At 50.4% G+C, this 22021-nt stretch overlaps 1 protein-coding gene across 1 annotated transcript in view; it reads right to left on the bottom strand.

The window, feature by feature from the left end:
* ACOXL (acyl-CoA oxidase like) overlaps positions 1-22021 on the bottom strand; it is a 360344-nt gene that overhangs the window by 322861 nt on the left and 15462 nt on the right. Inside the window, exons 5-8 of the mRNA XM_075562669.1 lie at positions 21644-21758; positions 21139-21225; positions 18704-18776; positions 11470-11602 (exon numbers count right to left, since the gene is read on the bottom strand). Of these exons, the coding sequence (XP_075418784.1) occupies positions 11470-11602; positions 18704-18776; positions 21139-21225; positions 21644-21758 (408 nt within the window). The remainder of the gene's footprint in view (positions 1-11469; positions 11603-18703; positions 18777-21138; positions 21226-21643; positions 21759-22021) is intronic.

Consider the following 22021-nt stretch of genomic DNA (forward strand, 5'->3'; position numbering starts at 1 on the left):
GCCCCAGTAGGCAGCGAGTTGTTATGGTGATTGGACCCTGCCTTAAACTGCTGTGACCCTTCTCAACAGAATACTACAAGCGACGGGTTCTTCCAGCAGGAAGGGGGTCACAGAGTGCGTGCGGAAGAAGGGAAAGGAAGTGCTCTGCCTACAGGAAACAGCAAGGTAGACACGCTCTTCGGGACAGCAGGTGGAGCACCAGTCATCCCTAACTGACCTTCATAGTGTCCAGAAGTGGACACTAGAGCTTCCACCAAGAAAGGGACCTCATCACAGGTGCCACCTGGGCACTCTCTCTACCTGCTAGAGATGAGAAGGGCAGCCTCTCCCCCAAGCAGGACCCAGGCCGGGAGCAACTGGCTTGATCAACACAATCACAGCTGCCATGGCCACAATCCAGAGTTTGAGGGGACTGGGGTCCCCCGAAAGACCTGCTTGGCCTTGGATGACCTCGCGAGTGGGGCACAACATCAACATTCTCGGCCCCCAGCAGATGAGGAAAGTCACCCAAGGATTTGCCTCTCCTACAGCCTGGAACATGCCAACATGCCTTCCGTCGTGGCTTGCCCTGGGCTGTCCCGCTGGGATGTGGTCTGCCTACGGTGCCATGCGGGGTGGAAGGTCCAGATGCCGACTCTTACGTCTTTGTGCTAGAAAGGCAGAGGCCTCCCTTAGAAACATTTCTCTGAGAGACGTGTCTTGGACTCCCATCGCTGAGGTCTCTTTCAATCATAAACACATCCTCTGACGCTGTCTGCATGAGGTATTATTCACAGTACTCCACCTTCACCCTCTGCCAGTGTACTCCCTGGAGGCTTCCTCTCAATGCTGACGTGTCTCAGGTACCTGGAGACCCTGCGATTCCACGGAGAGCTCTCATGAGCTCCAGGTCACCTCTGGTCACCTCCTAGCACCAGTGCAAGGGAAGCATCGAGCACGTGTTGGTGGGAGAACAGCAGGCCCAATGGGCATGTCACATAGGCAGGCCCAGTGCCACCCACCTTCCATTGCCCAATATCCTTAGCGCTTTGGTCTTTAGAGAAAAAGACAGATTGGTGCATCTTAAAAAAAAAAAAAGCTGATAAATTTAGTTGTGAAAAATGTAAACATCTTCCATGGAAACAACACTGGACGAAAAAAAAGCAATAATATTTTTAGACCCAAGGGGAAAAAATGCTTCAAACTGCTGCTGCTGCTTCTTTTTTTAAAGACATTTGTGAGTCAAATTATGCTCTGAGGTATCATCAAAGCAGTTCATCCTATGAGCATTATTGGTCTTAAATCAACTGATTAATCGACGGAGGCACCCACGTTCTTCTTTTGACTCGTCGTTAAAATCTACACTCGTGGCTGAGAGGAAGTTAAACACACCCAGGACCACAACACAACCTCAGCTCTTCCCCCTGCCTTGCAGAAGTGCATCCATGAGAAGGGACGGCTGCTAGAGCCATCACTGACTGGTATTTGGCACCCTCTGGTGGTCAACCACGGAACACTCTTGTACCAAGACACAGAAACAGGTGTCCCTAAGTTCACAGAGCCTCCCTGCCTCCCCTCCCCACCGCCGAGGATCATCCAGGCTGAAATGCCAGCACTTCCCTGACACCTAAGCCGGTCCTGCTACGCTGCTCTAGTATCTGTTGTCAGAGGATGCATGCTGAAGACCAAACAAAGCCACTTTGTAAGCGACCTGAACCGTGTCAACCTGCTGCCTTGACGGAGCACACACCCCACCCCACCCGAACCAAAGGCAAACCCACAGCCATTTAGACCATTCTGACGCAGTGCAGCCTCTCTCTAGGGTTTCTGAGGCTGTGAGTCTGAAGAGGAGCAGACAGCCTCGTCTCTCTCCTCCCGTGTGTCCGAGCCGCTGCCCTCTCGATGGGCAGCCCAGTGCTTACCTGAAGCACAAACAAGACAAGCGCGCAGCACAATTAACCAGAACATTGATCCCAGCTAGCCTCCAGCAACTAAGGACCCTGCAGGCTCCAAACTGCGTGACAGAGTAAAGACCTGTCAGTGTTCCCTAAAACACACACTTATGAGATCCCCTTTCCAAGACACCATGCCAGGGAGCCCACATCCCGGTTTATTCTCCAGAGAATCTCCACCCCACACATGGAAACCCTGTTTAAAAACATTTGTAGCTTTAACTTTAAGGAGCCCTGCTGGTGTGTGTAGTGGTTACACGTTGGGCTGCTAATTGCAAGGTCAGCAGTTCAAAACCACCAGCCGCTCTAGTGGAGAAAGACAGGGTTTTCCACTGCTGGACAGAGTTACTGTCGCAAAGACTCACAAGGGCAGCTCTACCCTGTCCTATAGGGTCACGAGTCAGCATCGACTCCACGGAAGTGAATATGGTGTCCGATTCTTAACTTGATTTCATTAGATTGAGAAAAGGTATCGATGATACCTTCTAATTTAAAAAACAAGTAGATGAAACTCCCATGGTCCCTCCAGTTCTGAACTGTGAGCCCTGATCCGCTCACCAGCACCACCCCACCCCACACGAGAGCACAGTGGGAGAGCAAAACGCTCTTAGAGGTTCTAATCCGTATCCAACCCGTTTCCATTTGGAGAGCCCTCTGATGTGCAAGAGGTGACCCACATTCAGCCCTTTACTGCCGGGGAAAGGGCCAGGGCCGGGAAGGCGGTGGACACCTCTGACCTAACCTTTATACACTCCTGCACGGTGAGCCTCTGGGAAGTGATGTCTATGAGGTAGGTGACAGCTTTTCCCTAAACACTCCACAGTTTCCTATTATGGACTAAATCGTACAGGAAGGAAGCAGACTTGTGTTCAGAGCCCTCTGTAGTAAAATAGGTGAGTGGGTGGCTAGGTGAGTGGAAGGATGGACAGAAGGGCAGATGGGAGGATGGACAAGGTGTGGACGAGCGGATGGATGGATGGATGGATGGATGGATGGATGGATGCATAGATGGATGCATAGATGGATGGGAAAAGAGTGAAGAGACTCCCCTGACTTTCAATGTTCTCCTAGAGGCCCTGTACTTGCAAAGACATTTGACTGTGTGGATCATAACAAACTATGGTTGGCCTTAAGAAGAATGGGTGTTCCAGAACACTTCATTGTGCTCGTGTAGAACTTGTACCTGGATCCAGAGCCCTTGTGCAAACGGAACAGGGGAATACTGCATACTTGTAAATCAAGGAAGATGAGTGTCAGGAGTGTGTCCTCTCACCACTCACTCAATCGGTGCGCTGAGCAAGTCATCAGAGGAGCTGGGCTATATGAGTGTGGCATCAGGATTGGAGGCAGGCGTGATCACAGCCTGCTGTCGGCAGATGCTACAACCTCGCTTGCTGAGAGTGAGGACAGTTTGAAGCCCTTGCTGGTGAAGATCAAGGCTCTTAGATTTCCATAGGGATTATGACAACGCAAAAACTCCTTACAAATGAACACTAAGTAATATCACGGCAGAGAGAGAAGAGATCGCGGCTGTCGGGACATCACCTGGCTCGGATCCACACTCGCTGCCCATCAAGTAGCAATCAAGAGATCAAAAGACATGTTGCACCTGGTAAAGCCATGGCACAGATCTTCTCAACGTGTAGTTGAAAAGCAAGGATGTTACTTTTGAGAAGTAAAGCATGCCTGACTTTCAATCACCCCCGAAGCGTGTGAGAGCTGGGCATCGTCGAAGGAAGACGGGAGTATAACGAGGGTGCCAGTGAAGAATCCTGAAAGAACCATGGACTGCCCCAAACCAAACAAACGAAGCTGTCTGGAAGAAGCACAGCCAGAATGATCCTTAGAAGCAAGGATGGCGAGACTTCGTCTCCCATACTTCATACATATTATTAGGAAAGATCAGCCCCTGCCCCCCCCCCAAAAAAAATCACACTTGTTAAATTAGAGAGGTAACCAAAAAAAGAGAACATGTCTGCAACAACCAACTCCAATATAAGAACCCTGGTGAGGACGGTCCGGGACCAGCAGCGTTTGGTTCTGTTGTGCACTGGCTTGCTATGAGGCAAAACCAACTTGATGGCGCCTAACAACGGGCCTTGAACTGAGACTGAAAAAGAAGACACCATCCCTGCCTATTAAATGTTAGTCATCAAAATGAGATCAATCTAAGTGACAAAGAAGACTATATAAACATAAAGTAATGACAGAATGCAAAAAAAGGGGGACCTGCTGATGAGAAGAAAACCAAAAGCCTGATCATTTCATAGCACCAGCCGCAAAAAGTGTGACTACTAAATTAGGGACACTCAGTGACCTTCAACTCAGGAGCAAGCCCCATAGCATCTGGTTCATTGGCCAGGTAGAATGTCACACTCTGCCATTAGCTGACCATCGGCAGGCCCAGTCAGTGACGAAGCCCACAGGTATGGCACTGCAAAGCCAGATGACCAGGAGCCACACACCCGGGAGAAAGTCAACGATGCCCTTGGGGACATCGCTGGGGCTGTGTCAGAGACTGAGTGAAGAAGCAGCCCGGTCCACCTCAGGCCCATGGGTCCAACGCTAGCCGGAGCCCTCTTCAGACTCACGTCGCTGCAGGCCCGTGACAACAAAAGGGGAAGCTAGAAACAGGGCGAACACAAGCCCATGGGTGCAGTCACGTGGAACCAAGGTCAGTGGAAACATGGCAGGATGCCAACAGGTAGCCCACATGGGATGCAGACACGGAGTTCTAGTGAGCAGGAAGCTGACGGGCAAGAGGAAGGGAGTGCCCAGTGTCTCTCTAATAAATAGGCCATGCCTTCCCAGAGACATCCTTAGACTGTAACCTGATGGACACGTTGGACTCCACCCCTACATTTTCACACAGGTTCAAGTTGACATAAAATCTGACTGCAACTGCCACTGAACAATCACTTCTGATCCTGAAAGCGAATTCTTCTGTGCTGTTCTAATCCTCCAAGGTGCACAAAGGTCTCTGGCCACAGTATAGTCAGGTCTCAGAAAGCTCTTCTGAGGGTACGCTGTCCCCGCAGCCCTCATCAACGAGAGACTGACCCTTCTGCCTCCGTAGACTCAACCACTTTCCCAGACCCACTCACTCTCAAAGGAGCATTCCCGAGAGCATCGCAAGTCCTGACACCACCCCCCCCCCCACCCAAACCAATGTCTTCTCTTTGTTCTCCCTGAGGGGGCCCCTGAGGAAAGTAGCCACCCTCTTTCATCCTGCAGCCTGGAGGACGGTCATTCAGTCTCCTAACTCTTTTCTCAAGAGTCACTGAACCCCAGGGGAAAACGCATGGTCCCCACTGCTCCCCTTCCACACCCTTAGCAGATCCCGTTCAACCACGGCTGCTTTTCAGCTGCATCCAGACTCCGCTTCAAGGTTCTTCAACTCCAGGTCCCTGCACCGCTACCAATGGAGGGATGGGTATGTGTTACAACCTCTGACATCCTAGCGTCTCAGCTACATTTCCAATTCAGTTCTCAAGCTTCCACACCCCTTCCCTTAAAAACAGCTCCTGGATAAGTATCGTATACTTATTACATATTCTTATTCTATGCAAGCACTCTTACACGTATGTGACAGGCATGAGCCTGCCTCACACAGGTCTAAGGGAGTGCAGTGGTCGTTTTGTGAAGCACTGGGTGGTTCAGTAACTTGCCAAGGACCTTCAGAGGCAGGAGGAGACGCCCGAGTGCCTACTTTATGCTCAGAGCGCATGCTCTTACTGAGCTCGCTGTAGAATCGAGAGCAGGCACTGCATTTCAATTGCTTCTGTGTGTGCCAAAGCCACTCAATTCAACTGAACAACCTCGTGTCAGGCGCCCTTGCCCAGCTCAGCACTGAGGCCTTTCTACTTTCCTAAGTCAGTGGAAAGGACCATGACTCCTACCAACTGCTATCCTGGTTATGCCTCCTGGTGAGTTTCTTCCTAAATCAAGGATTCCCTAGCCAGATCGTGGCTTCCCATGCCCCTACGCTACTGAGGGAAGAAGTTCAAGCTGCACTCCCTGAAAGCATTAGCCAAAGCAAGGCTCCAGGATCGATGGTTTACCAATTGAACACGGTCCAACATGCCGGTGAAGCACTGGAAGCACTCATTCATCAATGCCAGGAAATTTAGAAGACAGCTATGTGGCCAACTGACAGGAAGAGATCCCTATTTGTACCATTCCCAAAAAGGTGACCAAACAAGCAGAATATGAACATTTTAGAATCATATCATAAATATCAGTAAACACTATGGTAGTTACATAAGCTCATGTCAACTTGCAAAGGGGTACAGTCTAGCCTGTCAATCAGGTCATAGACAATAATGCCTTTGTGTGGGTATGGCCTTCTCCTGGGGATTCTGGGAACTCCTGTCTTCCTCTCTCTGGAGGCGGGACACACTCTCTGCTTCGCATGCCTGTTGACAAACCACATGGAGCCATGCTGATGACAGCCAGAGCCCTGGAGCTGGAGGAGCCACATGGAGACCCGCACCAGGCCAGAGATGCTTCCACTGCCACTGGATCCACAAGACTTTCCACCCACTGGCCTGTGATCTTCCTGCATTCACTATCATTGCATGTGCTGCATGAGTCTCAAGAGGAATTCATGGGATAATATCAGACTTACAGGCTAATATTGAACTCATGGACTTGATCTGAACTGGGCTGGGATGTTTTCGTAATGTATAATTGCTCTTTGATATAAAGTACTGTCTTACACACATATGAGTGTCTCTGGATCTGTTTCTCTAGTCCACCCGGACTAACACAGAAACCCTGATAGTGGAGTGGTTACACATTAGGCTGTGACCCACAAGGGTCTCAGCTCAAAACCACCAGCCATTCAGAGGGAGAAAGATAAAGCTTTCTACTCTTCTAAAGAGTTACGGTTTCAGAAACTCAGAGGGACAGTTCTACCCTGTCCTAGAGGGTCACTGTGAGTCAGTACCAACTCCGTGGCAGTGAGATCATTAATGTCGCATGCAAGTAAGGTTTTTGCTGAAAATCATCCAACAATGGTTGCAGCAGTACATTGGCCGGGAGTTTCCAGAGAGAGGTTCAGGCTGGACTCAGAAGAGGATGTGGAACATGGAATATCATCGGTGATGTCAGATGGATATTGATTGGAAGCAGAAAATAGTAGATAGATGTCTCCTTGTGTTTATTGACGATGCCAAGGCATTCAACCGTGTGGGTCAAACAAGCTATGGAGCGCCTTGAGAACGGGAATTCCGGAACACTGCATTGTGCTCCTGCAGAACCTGTGCACGGAGCAAGAGGCAGGATGCACAGCTTTAAGTCAGGAAAGGTGTGCCTCGGGTCACCTTGTCACCATACTCATTCAGTCTGTGTGCTGAGCAAATAATCAGAGAAAATGCTGGATTATATGAAGAAGAAGGCAGAATCAGGATTGGAGGAAGGCTTATTATCTGTAATGAAAGTGAGAGCTTGAAGCCCTTGCTGACGAAGATCAGGGATTGTAGTCTACAGTGTGGATTGCAACTCAACATAAAGAAAGCCCCCAAATCCTCACAACTAGACCAACAGGTAACGTCCAGATAAATGGAGAAAAGGCTGACGTTGTCAAGGATTCTATCTTGCTTGGATCCATATTCAATGCTCACCGAAGGTCAGTAAACAAGGGATCGAACAATGCATTGTATTGAGTCAATACCTCTTTAAAATGTGGCAAGTCAAGAAGTATTTTGCAGACTAAATTATGCCTGGCCCAAGCCACGGTAGTTTTAATCACCTCCTCTGCACGTGAAAGTTGACTGAGGAAGACCACTGAATAAAGAGGACTGAGAGAGAACCGGCCCATTTGAATTACGGTGCTGGTGACGGATATTGACTGCACCAGGGACTTCCTAGAGAGCAAACTAGTCTACCTTGGAAGAAGTACAACCAGAACGGTCCTTGGAGGCGAGGATAATGAACTTCCTCTCATACTTTAGACACATTGTCAGGAAAGGCCAGTGCCTGGAAATGGACAGCAGGCTTTGTAAAGTGGAGAGGCAGTGAAAAAGACAAGATGGAGGAGCACAGTGGCTGCTAAGAGCCATTGTGAAGGTGGCGCGGGTGGCGGTGTTCAGTTCTGCGGTACCTCGCACCGCTATGACTTAGCGCCTGCTCGACAGCGCCTCATGAGAATCACAGCTGCAGCGTGGTGGCTAGTCAGCAGCTTATGCACAAAGCCAGGCACCTCTTGCTTCTCGCTGCGCATGTATACTCTCAGCTAGCGCTGTCCCTTTCGTGATGGTGCAGTGTCTAAATAGCATGGGTATGTCCATTATATCTGCACAGCATGCTGTGACCATCCATCCAAACACGGCACCACCTCTCCCGCCTAAGCAGTGCTGTTAGGGTTCATCAGCACGTATTCAGTGTCCAAACCCACCGCTGCCAAGTGGACCCTGTCTCACAGTGAGTCGGCTTGCTGCCTCGGGTGTTGGATGCTGGGAGTCCGGATGAGAATTGGCAGCGCTCATCTTTCCCCCATGCAGCCACTGGTGGGTTTGCACACCCAGCCTCTCAGTGAGTGGTCCAACATTTAATTTGCAGTTCTTCCAGGGCCCCTACAGATATTCAGTGCACACCTCTACAAACTCCTTTACCTTCACCGGCCCCGGGTCCCCATACAGCCACACAACGGCGTAGAGCTGTGTGAAGCCCCGAGACAAGGGTGGCCGGGGTTGTGTGTTCGGTCGTGAAAGCCCTGGTGAGGGAGTGAGGCACGCGCCAGCGTGCTTGCTCGCCACGGGCCAGTCGCGGGAACCCACCAGGCCATCCGTGGGAGGAAGATGAGGCTCTCTGCTCTGTGAAGACGGACAGCCTCAGAAACCCAACGGGGCAGCTCGACCCTGTCCGACAGGTCCTCTGCGCGCCAGCCCGGGCTTCCTGGCCATGAGTTCGATTCGGGTAGCAGTGGTGTCGACGGTGGCGATGGAAGAGGCGCCAGCTGTGCCTCCCCACACATTGCCTCGCTGCGCTTCCACAACGTTTCCATCGGACGCTGGCTTTTTGCCTCGTTTTTCCCAATGAGAAAATGATCACTTGGCAAAATACAACGTGGCCCGGGTTCTCTCCACTGCACGACAGGGCCTCGCCATGCTGTGGATGGGACTGTGTCCTCCAAGGACACAGATGGAGTCCTGCTCTGCATGACCCTGTTCAGGGTGGGGTCCCCAAAGTAAGGAAAAGTAGAGCTTCCATTGAAACGAGGCCTGCCTGGCGGAGGGCCCCAGTGAGCAGGGGTGGAGTGAGAGGAGGCTGAGGACGAGGTCCCACAGGCCTTGAGGATATGAGGTGAACTTGGCCCTTGACCCTGGGGGCAGTGGGAGGTCACAGAAGAGTGACCAGGGTCTGTGACAGTGGTGAGAATGTCCACCTCGATCCATCTGCCCTGTGCTGCGGTTCTCAAGGAGCGGACTCCGGCCAGCAGAAGCAGCAGCAGCACCTGGGAACGTGTTAGGAATGTAGGTCCTCAGGCCTAAACCAGACCTGCTCCATGAGCAAGCCTAAGTGCGGGGCTCAGCCACCGTGCGGCCCCTGATTGACAAGACTGGCCAGTTGCTGTCACGGCCGGTCCACGTCACAGTGGCTCAGAGGAGAGCCGTGCTCCAAGCACTCAGGCTGCCTCCTTTCAGCAGCAAATCGCCAGACCTTTCTTCCGGGACACCGCTGGGGGCGTTTCCAACACCCACCCTTCAGTCAGGAATTCAGTACTTAACCAGTGGTGGCATTTTACACTCCTGCGATGCCCACCTCCAACTCACAGTGACTCTCCCCAGCCTCCTGCCTCCTTCGGAAAAGACAGGCTCCCCAGTCTCCCCCGCCCCCACTCCAACACTTAGTCTGAGGAGATCGCTCAAACCCCTGCCAAGTATCTTAGTTTTCTTCTCCTTTTGTTCCCACTAATCACTTAATTTGATGTGGCTTTTGGGCCCCAAGGAGAGCAGGGAGGTAGGAGATGGCAAGCCTTGAAGAGAGAGCCTTCCAGGTCTGAGCAAAGCCGGGCGTCTGGGCCAGGTGTAAAAGGAAGGGGCCTGCTCAGCCCGAGCCAACGTCACCATGGGGAGCTGCGGGGACGGCTCTCTCATACATCAGGAATGCCTTCAGGAGACAGGGATCCGTTTTTCCACTCCTCGGTGCGAGCGGAGCTAGCAAGAACAGCTCGGGTTCAGCTGGGAAAACACATGTCAGGCGCTGGAACCACTGGACCGAGTGGGACGCAGCCAAGAGAGGTGGTGATCTCATCTCACCAGAGACGCTGGAGATGAGATCACAGCAGCCGCAGGCACAGCCAGCAGACCAGGACCCAGGAGTCCCTGATCACCAGGAAAACCTACCTCCTGGAAAGGTGGGGAATGGGCAGGGCAGGTGCTGATTCAGGGACTGAAGCCCCCCCCCCCCCCCCCGGCCCCGTGCATCTCTGCGAGGAGCCCTGGGGCTGTAGTGGTGATGTGTTGGGCAAGGGCTGCAGTGAAATCCACCAGCTGCTCCGCAGGAGAAAGGCGAAGCGTCCACTCCCCTACAGAGTTAGTCTCAAGGAGGGAAGAGTGGAGACGCAAAGCCCCTCAGTAGTCAACTGGACACCCCCCTGTCAGAACGGCCACAAGGAGCAGAAGAGCCAGTCAGGGTGCAGGATAGCACCGATGGAACACAACTTTCCTCTAGTGCTTTAATGCTTCCTCCCCACCCCCACCCCCACTATCAGGACCCCAATTCTACCTTACAAATCTGGCTAGACCAGAACGCGTACACTGGTACAGATAAGAGCTCGCAATGCATGGAATCCAGACAGATAAACCCCTCAGGACCAATAAGGGGAGCGGAGATACCAGGAGGATAAGTGGGCGGTGGAGTAAGGGGAAACCTACCACAATGGTCGACGTATGGCCCCCATTCCAGGGGGATGGACAGAACAGTGGGTGAAATGAGACAGCAGTCAGTGTAAGACATAAAAAAAACAAAAAAAACTTATAAATGATCAAGGGCCATGGGGAAGGGAAGGAAGGTGGGGGAAGGAGGGGGGGAAATGAGGAACTGGTGCCAGGGGCTCAAGTAGAAAGAAAACGTTTTGAAAAAGATGATGTCAACATATGTGAAGAGATGTTTGACAACATGGATATTTGTATGGATTGTGGTAAGAGCTGTAATAGGCCCCAATAAAATAAAATAAAAATTTTTAAATAAGAGTTCGTCTCAGGAACCCCCTGGGGCAGTTCCACCCTGTTCTATGGGGGTGCTGTGTGTTAGAACGGACTCCACAGCAGTGAGTTTGGAGCTTGGACATATCTCTGCTAGACCTCGTACGCCTGCTGTGCTCAACAACACTCAGGTGGGATGCAGCTGGAAAGGACCAGGTCTACTGCTTGCACGCACTTTTAGTACCGAGAGGCTCGCTCTCTGCTCAGCCAGTACGCTAGCCTCATGACACCAGCCACGGCTCAAGAAGCCCCAGCTCCTGAAATAGCCACCCATCCCTGGAGTGCACGGGAGACAGGCAACAAGGCCAATGGGAATCAAGGTCCACTACCTTCATGGCGCCCAGGGCTTGGAATGTCACAGCTAGTCTGGAAGGGGTCAGCGCCGCCAGCATCGCGTTGAATCTCGTACTCTTGTCCTTAATAGGCGAATGGTACTGCCCGTCTGCAGCCACCGAACCAAACCTACGGTGGAAGGGGAAAGGGGGCGGGGGGGTAAAAAGACAGCCATGGCAGCCCACTAGACGTGACGTCTGGTGGTGGACACACACACCCATAGGCAAGCCACCCAGGCGCCTACATCCTGGGGCCTCCCCCTTGAACAAAGAGCAGCAGCAGAAGGAAGCCCAGGAGTTGCCAGAAAAGGCCGGGCTCATGGAAGGGAACAGCGGCTTTCCCGCCACAACCAGCCTGCAGCCTCCCTCGGCAGGGCCCTCACGGAGGGCGCATGAACCCACAGTCATGAAGCCAATACCAGAGCCTAAATGTGCAGGTTTTTGCTGAAGTTTTTAGAGGTAATTCACACACCATAAAATTCGCAATTGAAAAACCATATCCAGAGTAGTTTTCAGTATATTCACAAAGGTGTGAACCCATCACCACAGTTGAATCCCAGAAAATCCACCCCCCACCCGACAGAAAGCCTGTCCCCAGTAGCAGTCACACACACCCCTTTCTCTATCTCCTCTCAACCTGCTTTCTGTCCCCATGAGTCTGCTAGTGTGGACATTTCTACGAAGGAGATGGGGCAAGATGTGCCCTTTGATTTCAGCCTCCTTCCACTTTGCATGACGTTCCCAGTGCTCATCCATGTAGTAGCTTGATCAGTTGAGCCCTCCCTTGTTTGGTGAATTATAGTCTCTGGTGGTGTAGTGGTGAGGTGTGGGAGTGCGATTCACATATTCAGCAGTTTGAAACCACCAGCTGCTCCTTGGGAGAAAGAGCTTTCGACTCCTGTAAACAGTTACAGAAACTCACAAGGGCAGTTTTACCTTAGGTCGCTATGAGTCGGCATACCCCAATGGCACTGGGTTTGTTTTTTGGGGTTCAAATCCCTTGTTTGTATAGACCACATTTTCACCATTAGCCATCAGTTAATGGACATTTGGTTGATTCAGACGTTCCATTTGGGGGGCTCGGATGGAAAATGCTGCTGCGGACATTTGTGTACAGGTTTTTATGTTTCCCATTCACTTGTGGGAAATGTGTTCATAGATAGGCAGGAGTGAAACTGTTGGGTTATATAATAATTTTTACAAAACTTCCATCCTGTTTTCCACACCATTTTACCTTTCCACCACCAGTCTATGAGGAGTCCAAACTACCCACATCTTATTAACACTGACTACTGCCTGTTATTTTTATTATAGTCAACCTAGTGAAGGTGATCACGGGATGAAAATGGGACTTCCTATTCCCATAAAGAGCTATTGTGATAGGTTGATTGTGCCAACTAGGCCAATAGGAACATGTGGGCGGAGATGAATCAGGTCAAAGCTTGATTGGAGGACAACGAAGTCTATGGCTCTTCAAGGCCCGCCCCCCTCTCTCTTGCTCCCTGGTGCTCAGACCAGCATGCTACTGCTTTAGTTAGGTCTCTGCCTCAACCTATGTGCTGCACTACCTGTGGGCCAAGCCAACCCAAGGATCCTGTACCCGTAGCCTATACCCGTATCCTGTATCCTATAGCTAGAGCTTGAGGCTCCCTGAGACCTGCTTCACCAAGCTGCTAATTCATACATCACGTGAACTTGAGGCTGGTGGATCCTGACCCTGTGCATCGCTTCAGTTCTACACCCCATCAGGGCCTGCTTTGATAAGTTCCCGCGCTACTGACTGTTGCTGACCCACCCTGTTGTCTGCCACCTGCGGCCAGACTCTGCCTGTCTAGTCTGAGGGAAAACTCTGCTGTCTGCTTCCTTGACCATGGACCCAACAGCCCACAGGAGTTGAAGGATTTCCAGTATATTGACTGGAAAGTGTTCCACGAAAATAGGTTGGACTGAGCCCTCTGTACTGCTGTGTGGACTAATTAACTGTTACATTCATCCTTGCTATATAAACCTATCCTCATACATATATGTGTGTAAATCCTGGTTTTTTGTTTTTGTTTTCTTTTTCTCCAGAGAACCTGCCTAACACAGCTATGGTCTCAGAAACCCACAGGGGCAGTTCTACCCTGTCCTATAGGGTCACTATGAGTTGCCATTGGCTCAGTGGCAGTAGATGAGTGAAGGTGGAGTGGCTGGCTCATCGTTGTGTCTGTGATTTTCCTCTCCTTAATAATAATTAAAAGCTCCCTGGTGGGACAATGGCTAAGCACTGAACTGCTAACCAAAAGATACGTGGTTGGAATCCACCCAGGGTATAGACTTGGGAGGAAGTCTGGTGCTCTGTTCCCATGGAGATGGCAGCCTAGAGCATCCTTTGGGTCAGTTCTGGAAATCAACCTGATAGCACCCAACCACAACCGCTCATGAAGCTGAGCATCTTCTCATGCACTTATTGGTCATTTTAATAACTTCTTTGGAGAAGTGTCCGTTCAAATCCTTTGCCTATTTTAAAACTGGACTGTTTGTCATTTTTATTGTTGAGTTGTAAGTAAGGGTATGTGTGTGTGTACATTCTTTTCTGGATACTAGCTCCATACCAAATACATAATTTCCAAATATTTCCTCCCATTCTTCAAAACCTGTTGAATCTGTCCATCACTTTACCAGGCCAATTTTGACCAAATGATGAACACACCGACACTGGAGCTCCGCCCTCAAAACCCCAAGCAAAACCCCTGCGCGGCCTGTGAGGCTCTGTGGTATTTGTGGGGGCAGCTTAAATGGCAATTGACAGGCTTTGACACCAAATCGGGCTTATCAAAGAAAGACTCTATGTCTCCTCCTATGTTTGATTGACGGCATCACAAGTCCTTTGTGTAGTTTGCTGGGTGAGCCTGAGACTCCAATCCCTAATGCATGAATGACTCAAGTGAGTCGGTATGGACTTGATGGCAGTGAGTTTTGGGTGGAGTGCATGAGTGAAGGCTAAGCCTCTCGTGGCATCTTTTGGGCACTCCAAGCTCATGAGAGAGGCTGAGAAATGGAGAGAGAGCCTCAGCTGTGCTGTCCTCCCTCCCTCTCCCATCTCACAGAACGGTGATTCCAACACACAACCAGGCAATGTGCAGGCACTCAGGGAGGGCTGGGAGGGCTTCGGGCCCTGCTGTCCTGAGCCCTGGGGGCTCTTGAGGAACCCCCAGGCTTTTATAATCCAGTAGGATAAGTCTGAGGATGAAGTTTTTGGTTCTGTTTTGTTTCTTACCCATTCACAAAAGGGGGAAAGTTAACAAACAAAATTTAGTCCATCTTAAGTTTGCTGCCCATACAGTGTCTTTTTTAAAAAACCTTTGGTTTCAACTATCACATTTATCTGCTAGCAAGAAGTTGTAGGCAGAAAATTAAAATAACGGAGTAAAGTGTTCAAAGGAAATCTGTAAAAAAAGAAAAGGCACAGAGACAGCTAGATGACTGGGGTGGTATGATTGCTTGAATCTCCATAGATTTAGATGTGGGTGTGGCTGGGACTTTGATGGCATGTGTGAACTGCTCCCGAGGAAAGATAGACATTTGGTATTTCTGAAGGAGACCCGCTGGCCCTTGGGCAAGCATTGGGCTGCTGGTTGAGAACTCCACGGTTCAAACCCACCAGCCTCTCCCCTGGAGAAAGATGAGGCTCACTGCTCCTGTCATGATTACAACCTGGAGACCCGGACAGGGTGGCTAGGAGTCCGAATCTACTCAAAGGCAGTGGGTTGGGTTTACAGAGGTGAGCATTTCTTAGCTTCTGCAAAGAGCATCTTGATGCCAGGAGCTCCATCCTTAGGGGGCACTTGAGGAACCAAGTTTCACCCCCGGGTTGAGCCCACCATGACCTCTGCATTGTGATGCCAGGACGGGCACTGAGCACCTCTGACATCATCCATTCAAGCAACAGCACCTAGAGTGGCCTCACACGCTGAGCGAGCATCTTATTCCCGGCACCACAAAGGAGCCTGTGTCACAGCTGCTGCTGCTGCTCAGCTGTCACTGAGTCACTCCCAACTCATAGCCACTCCATGCACAACAGGAACATTGCCCTGTCCTCTGCCATGAATCGCTCAGGTCAGACAAGGGTCTCTTGTGATCCACAGAGTTTTTATGGACTGATTTCTGGGAGTAGGTCATCAGGCATTCTTAGTCTGGATGCTCCACTGAAGCAAGTTCAACATCATTGCAACCCAAAGGCCTCCACTGACAGATAGGAGACAGCTGTGCCCAAGGGGAGATTGGTTTGTAATAGAGACAGACAGATGGACAGATAGAATGGCAGTGACATATCTCCTGTCAACTTGCAAAGGGGTGGAGTCTAGCCTGTCAATCAGGTCGCAGCTTGATGACCTCATTTGGAGACAAAAAGGTGATATATAGCTCACTGGAGGCCAGATCCAGACAGACTCTGCTTTGTCTACTTGCTACCAAGACACATGAATCTACTTTAGAGCCCTGGAGCTGGAGGAGCCACGTGGAGACCCCTGCCAGCTTACACTGCCACTGGATCCACAAGACTTTCCACCCTCTGGCCTATGATCTTCCTCCTGTATTTGGCATCATTGCATGTGTTGTGTGAGTCTGAAGAAGAATTTATGGACTAGTATCGGACATACAGGCTAATATTGGACTTATGACCTAGATCTAGACTGGGCTGGGATGTTTTCCCAATATGCAATTGCTCTTTGGTATAAAGCTCTTTCTTATACACATATGAGTGTCTATTAATTTGTTTCTCTAGTTAACCCAGACTAACATAGATAGATGATAGAAAGATAGATAGATAGATAGATAGATAGATAGATAGATAGGAAATCACCTCAATGCGTCAAAATAAAGAATTGCTTACACAAATTACAAAACATGTATTTAAGTCTCTCCTGTTAGTTTATTGTGTGTCTGTTGTGACATAAAAACATTTGCTATGTAATGTTCAATGGCAATAACAATATATGGAAGATGGAATTGCTGGAGGGATTCTATCCAGTAAGTACTGAGCCTTTCACTCTCCGTTACAGACAGGGGGCTTCAGAGAGCTCATGGGAAAAGTCCATCATCTTTTCATTCCACTTTCCCAAGAACCTTTGGGAGCCCCTCATGTATCGGCAGGGGATCTGGAGAGATGCATATTCAAGGGCAACCCTCATGACAACAAGTAAGATCAAGGACTGCAGCCTCCAGTTTGGATTACAACTCAGTGTGAAAAAACCCTCCTGGCTGGGCCAATGGGCACCACCATGGTGAAAGGAGCAGGGTTAATGGTTGTCAAGGATTTCGTTTGTGCGCAGTCAGTGGGTGCTCATGGAGCAGCACTCAGGGGATCAGTAGGACATGCGGCAAATCTGCTGCACGAGACCTCTTTAAAGTGCCAAAGAGAAAGAACTTCACCCTAAAGTCTAAGGCAGCGGTTCTTCACCTGTGGGTCACGACCCCTTTAGGGGTTGAGCGACCCTTTCACAGGGGTCGCCCGCCTAAGACCATCGGAAAACACATATTTCTGATGGTCTTAGAAACAAAGACACCGTCCCTCTCTCCATCTCTAGACAGGCCCACCCACATGCAGATACGCCCACCTACGAGTACCCAGGGTGAAGACTGTTACCCATGCTATACCATGCTTCAAGACAAAACTTCATTTATTTGGCATTAGAAATATTTCACAATATAGAATGACATATTGCTTTTGTGATGAATCACGATGCTGTAATTATGCTCAATTTGTAGCAATGAAAATACATCCTGCTGTACACTGGTGCAGATAGGAACTGGAAACACAGGATGGATGATCTCTTCAGGACCAGTGGTGTGAATGGTGATACTGGGAAGGTGTAGTGGAAAGGGAGAACCGATTACAAGGATCTACATGTGACTTCCTCCCTGGGTGATGGACAACAGAAAAGAGGGTAAAGGGAGACATCGGACAGGGCAAGATATGACAAAATAATAATTTATAAATTATCAAGAGTTCATGAGGGAGGGGGAACAGGGAGGGAGGGGAAAAATGAGGAGCTGATGCCAGGGGCTTAGGTGGAGAGCAAATGTTTTGAGAATGATGAGGGCAATGAATGTACAAATGTGCTTTACACAACTGATGTATGTATGGATTGTGATAAGAGTTGTATGCGCCCCTAATAAAATTATTTATAAATAAAATAAAATACATCCTGCATATCAGATATTTACATTACAATTCATAGCAGTAGCAAAATTACAGTGATGAAGTAGCAATGAAATTAATTTTATGGTTGGGGGTCACCACAGCATGAGGAACTGTATTAAAGGGTCATGGCACTAGGAAGGCTGAGAACCACTGTTCTAAGATAAATTTGTTTGTTCTTTGGATAGTCCATGGTGGTTTCGATATTCTTTGTCAGCACAATAATTCAAGTGCATTGTCCCTACCATGTGTGGTTCAAGGTTTACTCAAGTGACCTTCCATCCCAACATTGTCTTTAACAGGAGGGAACCAGTGGGTCAGGCTGCTCCTGGTCAAGTGTGGCCTGGGGTGAGCATAGACTCTGAAATATGCCTGCTGCGAGCATGGTGTTTTCAAATGAGGTATTTGAATTATGGCAAAAAAAATGGAAAGTACCATGGTCTTCAGAAGAAGTGGCGATTCTATCTCGCTAGAAGTACAGCCAGGATGTCCCTTAGAAGCAAGGATGGCAAGACTTCATCTCACCTACTTTGGACTTGTTACCAGGAGAGACCCGTCCCTAGAAAGGGGCACCATGTTTGATAAAGAAATCGCAGGCAGCAATGAGGAAGACCCTCGAGGAGAGGGATTGATGCAGTAGTTGGAGCGTCACAGCAACTGCTTAGATGAGGCAGGGCGGGGCAATGTTTCCTTCTGCTGTGCTACAAGTCAGAGCCAACACAGGGACACAACATCAACAACAGCATTCTGGATCATGTCCGTTTCTCGCCATTCCCACCTCCCGCCCCCTGCCCTATTTCTGTATCGATAGCTTCTAATAGGCTGTCAATAGCCCTGTCGGGAGGCTAGGGGCCGGCAGGCCGGGTGTGGAGCTGAGGAAGTCAGCCAGCCGAGAGAGCAAGGAGGTCTCTCTCTCTCTCTCTCTCTCTCTCTCTCTCTCTCTCTCTCTCTCTCTCTCTCTCTCTCTCTCTCTCTCACACACACACACACACACACACACACACACACACACACACACAGTAAGCCAGCGTCAGGGAGGACACAACTCACTTATCCAGCAGGTTCTCCCTCGGGACCCGGACCTTGTCAAATATTAAAATCCCATTATCCACGCCGTGCAGACCTAGAGGGAACAGAAACGAATGGGGACGTGAAACAGAAACGAGAGGGAGCGCTGCCCAAGGGGAACACTAGGCCATCACCCAACTGCCGGCCCTGCTCCTTCCCAGGCTGCTCCACTCCAAACACGGTCCTTTGTTTTATTTCGGGGCTACTGAAGCTGGCTCCTGGGAGCCAGGGGCTGGGGCCCTTTGTTTGCTTCCTGGGGGAGCTGTTTCTGTGCCTTTGGCTCCTTCCTCAGGAGGATGTGTCTTCCTTCGGAAGGGCTCATGTGCTTGGGGCTCAGGTGGGGGGCCACCGTGGTGACCGAGGCACATCTGTCGGAAGTTACTCTGACTAGGAAATACAATGATGACGACAAGCCCTCACTGTCAATGCCAACTCATAGCAACCCCATGGGACAGGGTACAAGGACCCTTGTAGCTCTTTATGGGAGTAGAAAGCCCCAACTTGCTCCCATGGAGTGACTGGTGGTTTCAAACCGCTGACCTTCGGTTTGCAGCTCAATGTGTAACCACTATACCACCGAGACTCCTAGGAAAGAGGTAGTACCAGGCAAATGAAAGAACCTGAGGCTGAACAGAGGAGGCCTGAAAGCCAGATTGCCTTCCTCAGCAATGCAGCGCTCAAATGCCTCCTCCCTCTTGGAGCTGCGTCCCCAGACCAAAGCCAGATTAACTGCCATTGAGAACAGGGTAAAACTGCCCGGTAATTCTTTATGAGCGTAGGAAAAGACCCATCTTTCTCCCAGAGAGCTGCTGTTGGTTTCAAACTGTTGACCTTGAAATTAGCAGCCCAACTCAGAACCACTATGTCATCAGGAGTGAATTTGGGAAAGCAGATGCCTAAGAACCCAAGGCAAGTGGCCACAAAGGCAGTAGTGGGTGACTGAGAGGACCCGGTTCCCTGAACGGTTGCTGAAATCTGCAAGACCCACCACCCAACGACACCTGCTGGCACGTGGGGGAAAATAATGACGTCGGAAACATCTTCTCTTAGAACCCCACCCCTGGAACAGGGCAAGCTTGCATGGAGGAGCTGATATGGGGACCCAAGCAGACTTTCTCAAGTTGCCAGTGTTTTAAATGCCTGGCACCACTTCACAAGAGTAGGGCCTACCCCTCCTCTCTCAACAACACTCGACACGCGAGGTCCTTTCAAGGAGCCCGAAGCCAACAAGAGCCTATGTCACCACTGAGATAAGTGGGAAACATGTGCACGCCCACCTGCAGCCCATTCCTGCAACTGCTGCCCGGTGCCCAAACTAGCAGGCCTGGATGGGACTAGGGTCTCCGCCACCACGGTCGTCTCTCTTCTCCCTTTTTCCCTCCCTCGGTTCTTTCGTCTCCTTTTCCCCTTCTCCCTCCACCCCCTTTAAGGTCCCTAAGTGATGAAAGCGGTTTGCACGTGGGAGCCCGGGTAGCGTAGCGGTTATGAGTTGGGCTGCCAACTGCGAGGTCAGCAGTTCTAAAGCACAGGGTCTTGAGGAAAATACACTCTCTACTCCCACAGGGAGAACAAGAAAGAAGGTGTTCTAAAACCGATTGTGGGGATGGTTATGCAACTCTTCTGAACATAACTCAACTATTGAATTGTATTCATTATATGCCAATAAAACTGTTGGGGGGGGGGAGCAGCTACTGTCTTGGAAACCTACAGGGGCAGTTCTGCTCTGTCACTCTGAGTCGGCATCAACTCGAGGGCAGTGAGTTGGTTTGTAGTTGTTGTTTTGCATTGTCACTGAAAGATTGGCAGTTGCCATCCCACTCGACAGCGCCACCAGAGAAAGGCCTGGGAATAAAACGACAGCCAAGAAGCCCCTGTGACACTCAGGTCCACTCTGAGACACCCAGTACCCTATGACTCAAGACTCAATAGAAATGGTTTTTTTGGGGGGGGCACCCTTTTCTTGGGCTGGAGTAGGGCTTGGTGGGGATGACCAGTGGAGCCCACAGGCTAGTCAGTGTTCGGGGCTCAGGGAAACAGAGGCAGACTGGGGAGAACTGGCCTGTGGGTTTCTAACACCTGGCACCAACACCAGGCTATTGGTTCAGGGACACAGAAGGGAGGGGCTGGCCCTGCTCTCTGAGCGTTCTCAGCTATAAAAGGGCGGAGGAGACTGGACACCGGTCAGGGCCAAAGTGAAGAAGATGAGAGAAAAGGAAACCAACAAATATAAATAAATGGGCACCTATAATGTCCTCTAACGGGAGTACATAAGAGACTCTGAACTTGGCTTTGAAACCAAAGAATCTTCTCCATTTTCTCTGCCTTGGCTGTTTCAGGGAGTTGGGTTTGAATCGCCTTTGGATGGGGGTGCGGGATGCAGGCGGGCAAGGTGAGTGAGGGGTGAGCTGGGTACCCACCTTCCTTGTGCATCATGTCAATAGCGGTCACTCCTGGGTATAGGCTCCCATTTCCATCCCTGACAGGCACAATGAAACAGTGGGGCCCTGGGGGAAGTCAAGAGACAGGGAGTCACTACGGCGCCTGGATGTCTGAAGAAAGGAATACAGTTTTATTCATTTCCTGGAACAGCCTAAAATTATTTTGATCCCCAAACCAGCCACTGCCTCCTGACTGTGTGCTGCGCGGAACAGGGGATAATGTGAAAACGCCCTGGGAATGGGTCCCCTGGTGGGTGCCAGGGGAGCTTCAAAAAGTTCACGGGGCAAAAATGGTTAAAACACGGAAATTAAAGGTCATGGAATTGTTTCAAAGCCCCCTTGTATCTTGGAGATAAAGTCTCGAAGTAATGATTTTTTTAAAGATAAAAATAGCCCCACGAAGTGAGCTCTTAGTTGCAAAGGACTCATGGCGGCAATTAGCACTGGTGCGGAGAAGGGTCCCAGTTTGGTGTTGGTGACGAACCTTGAGACCTTCCATCCACAATGAGCTGGGCGAAGACGGCGGCGTAGTCCCCCTGCAGCGCGTTGCCGATGTACATCTTCCCGGCATCCTCCCCTGGCGTGTCAATGATAAACTCCTGCAGAGAAGCAGCAGAGAGCAGCAGGCTGCAGCCTCATGCAGGGCTCGGTGCCATGGCTCAGACTCAGTGTCACAGGACTGTGTCCCCAGGGGCACAGTCTCCAGGTTCAAAACGCCCAAGCAGAGAGGACAACCCAAATTCCTGCCAGCCTGGTGCAGCCTCCAGTCCGCCTCCACCTGAACTTCAAGAGCAAAGTGCCTCAAATGAATCAACCCACCAGGCCAGCCTGGCGCAGCTTCCAGTCCGCCTCCACCTGAACT

The sequence above is a fragment of the Tenrec ecaudatus genome, chromosome 11, assembly GCF_050624435.1.
Source record: "Tenrec ecaudatus isolate mTenEca1 chromosome 11, mTenEca1.hap1, whole genome shotgun sequence".
In the NCBI taxonomy this organism is placed as follows: Eukaryota; Metazoa; Chordata; class Mammalia; order Afrosoricida; family Tenrecidae; genus Tenrec; species Tenrec ecaudatus.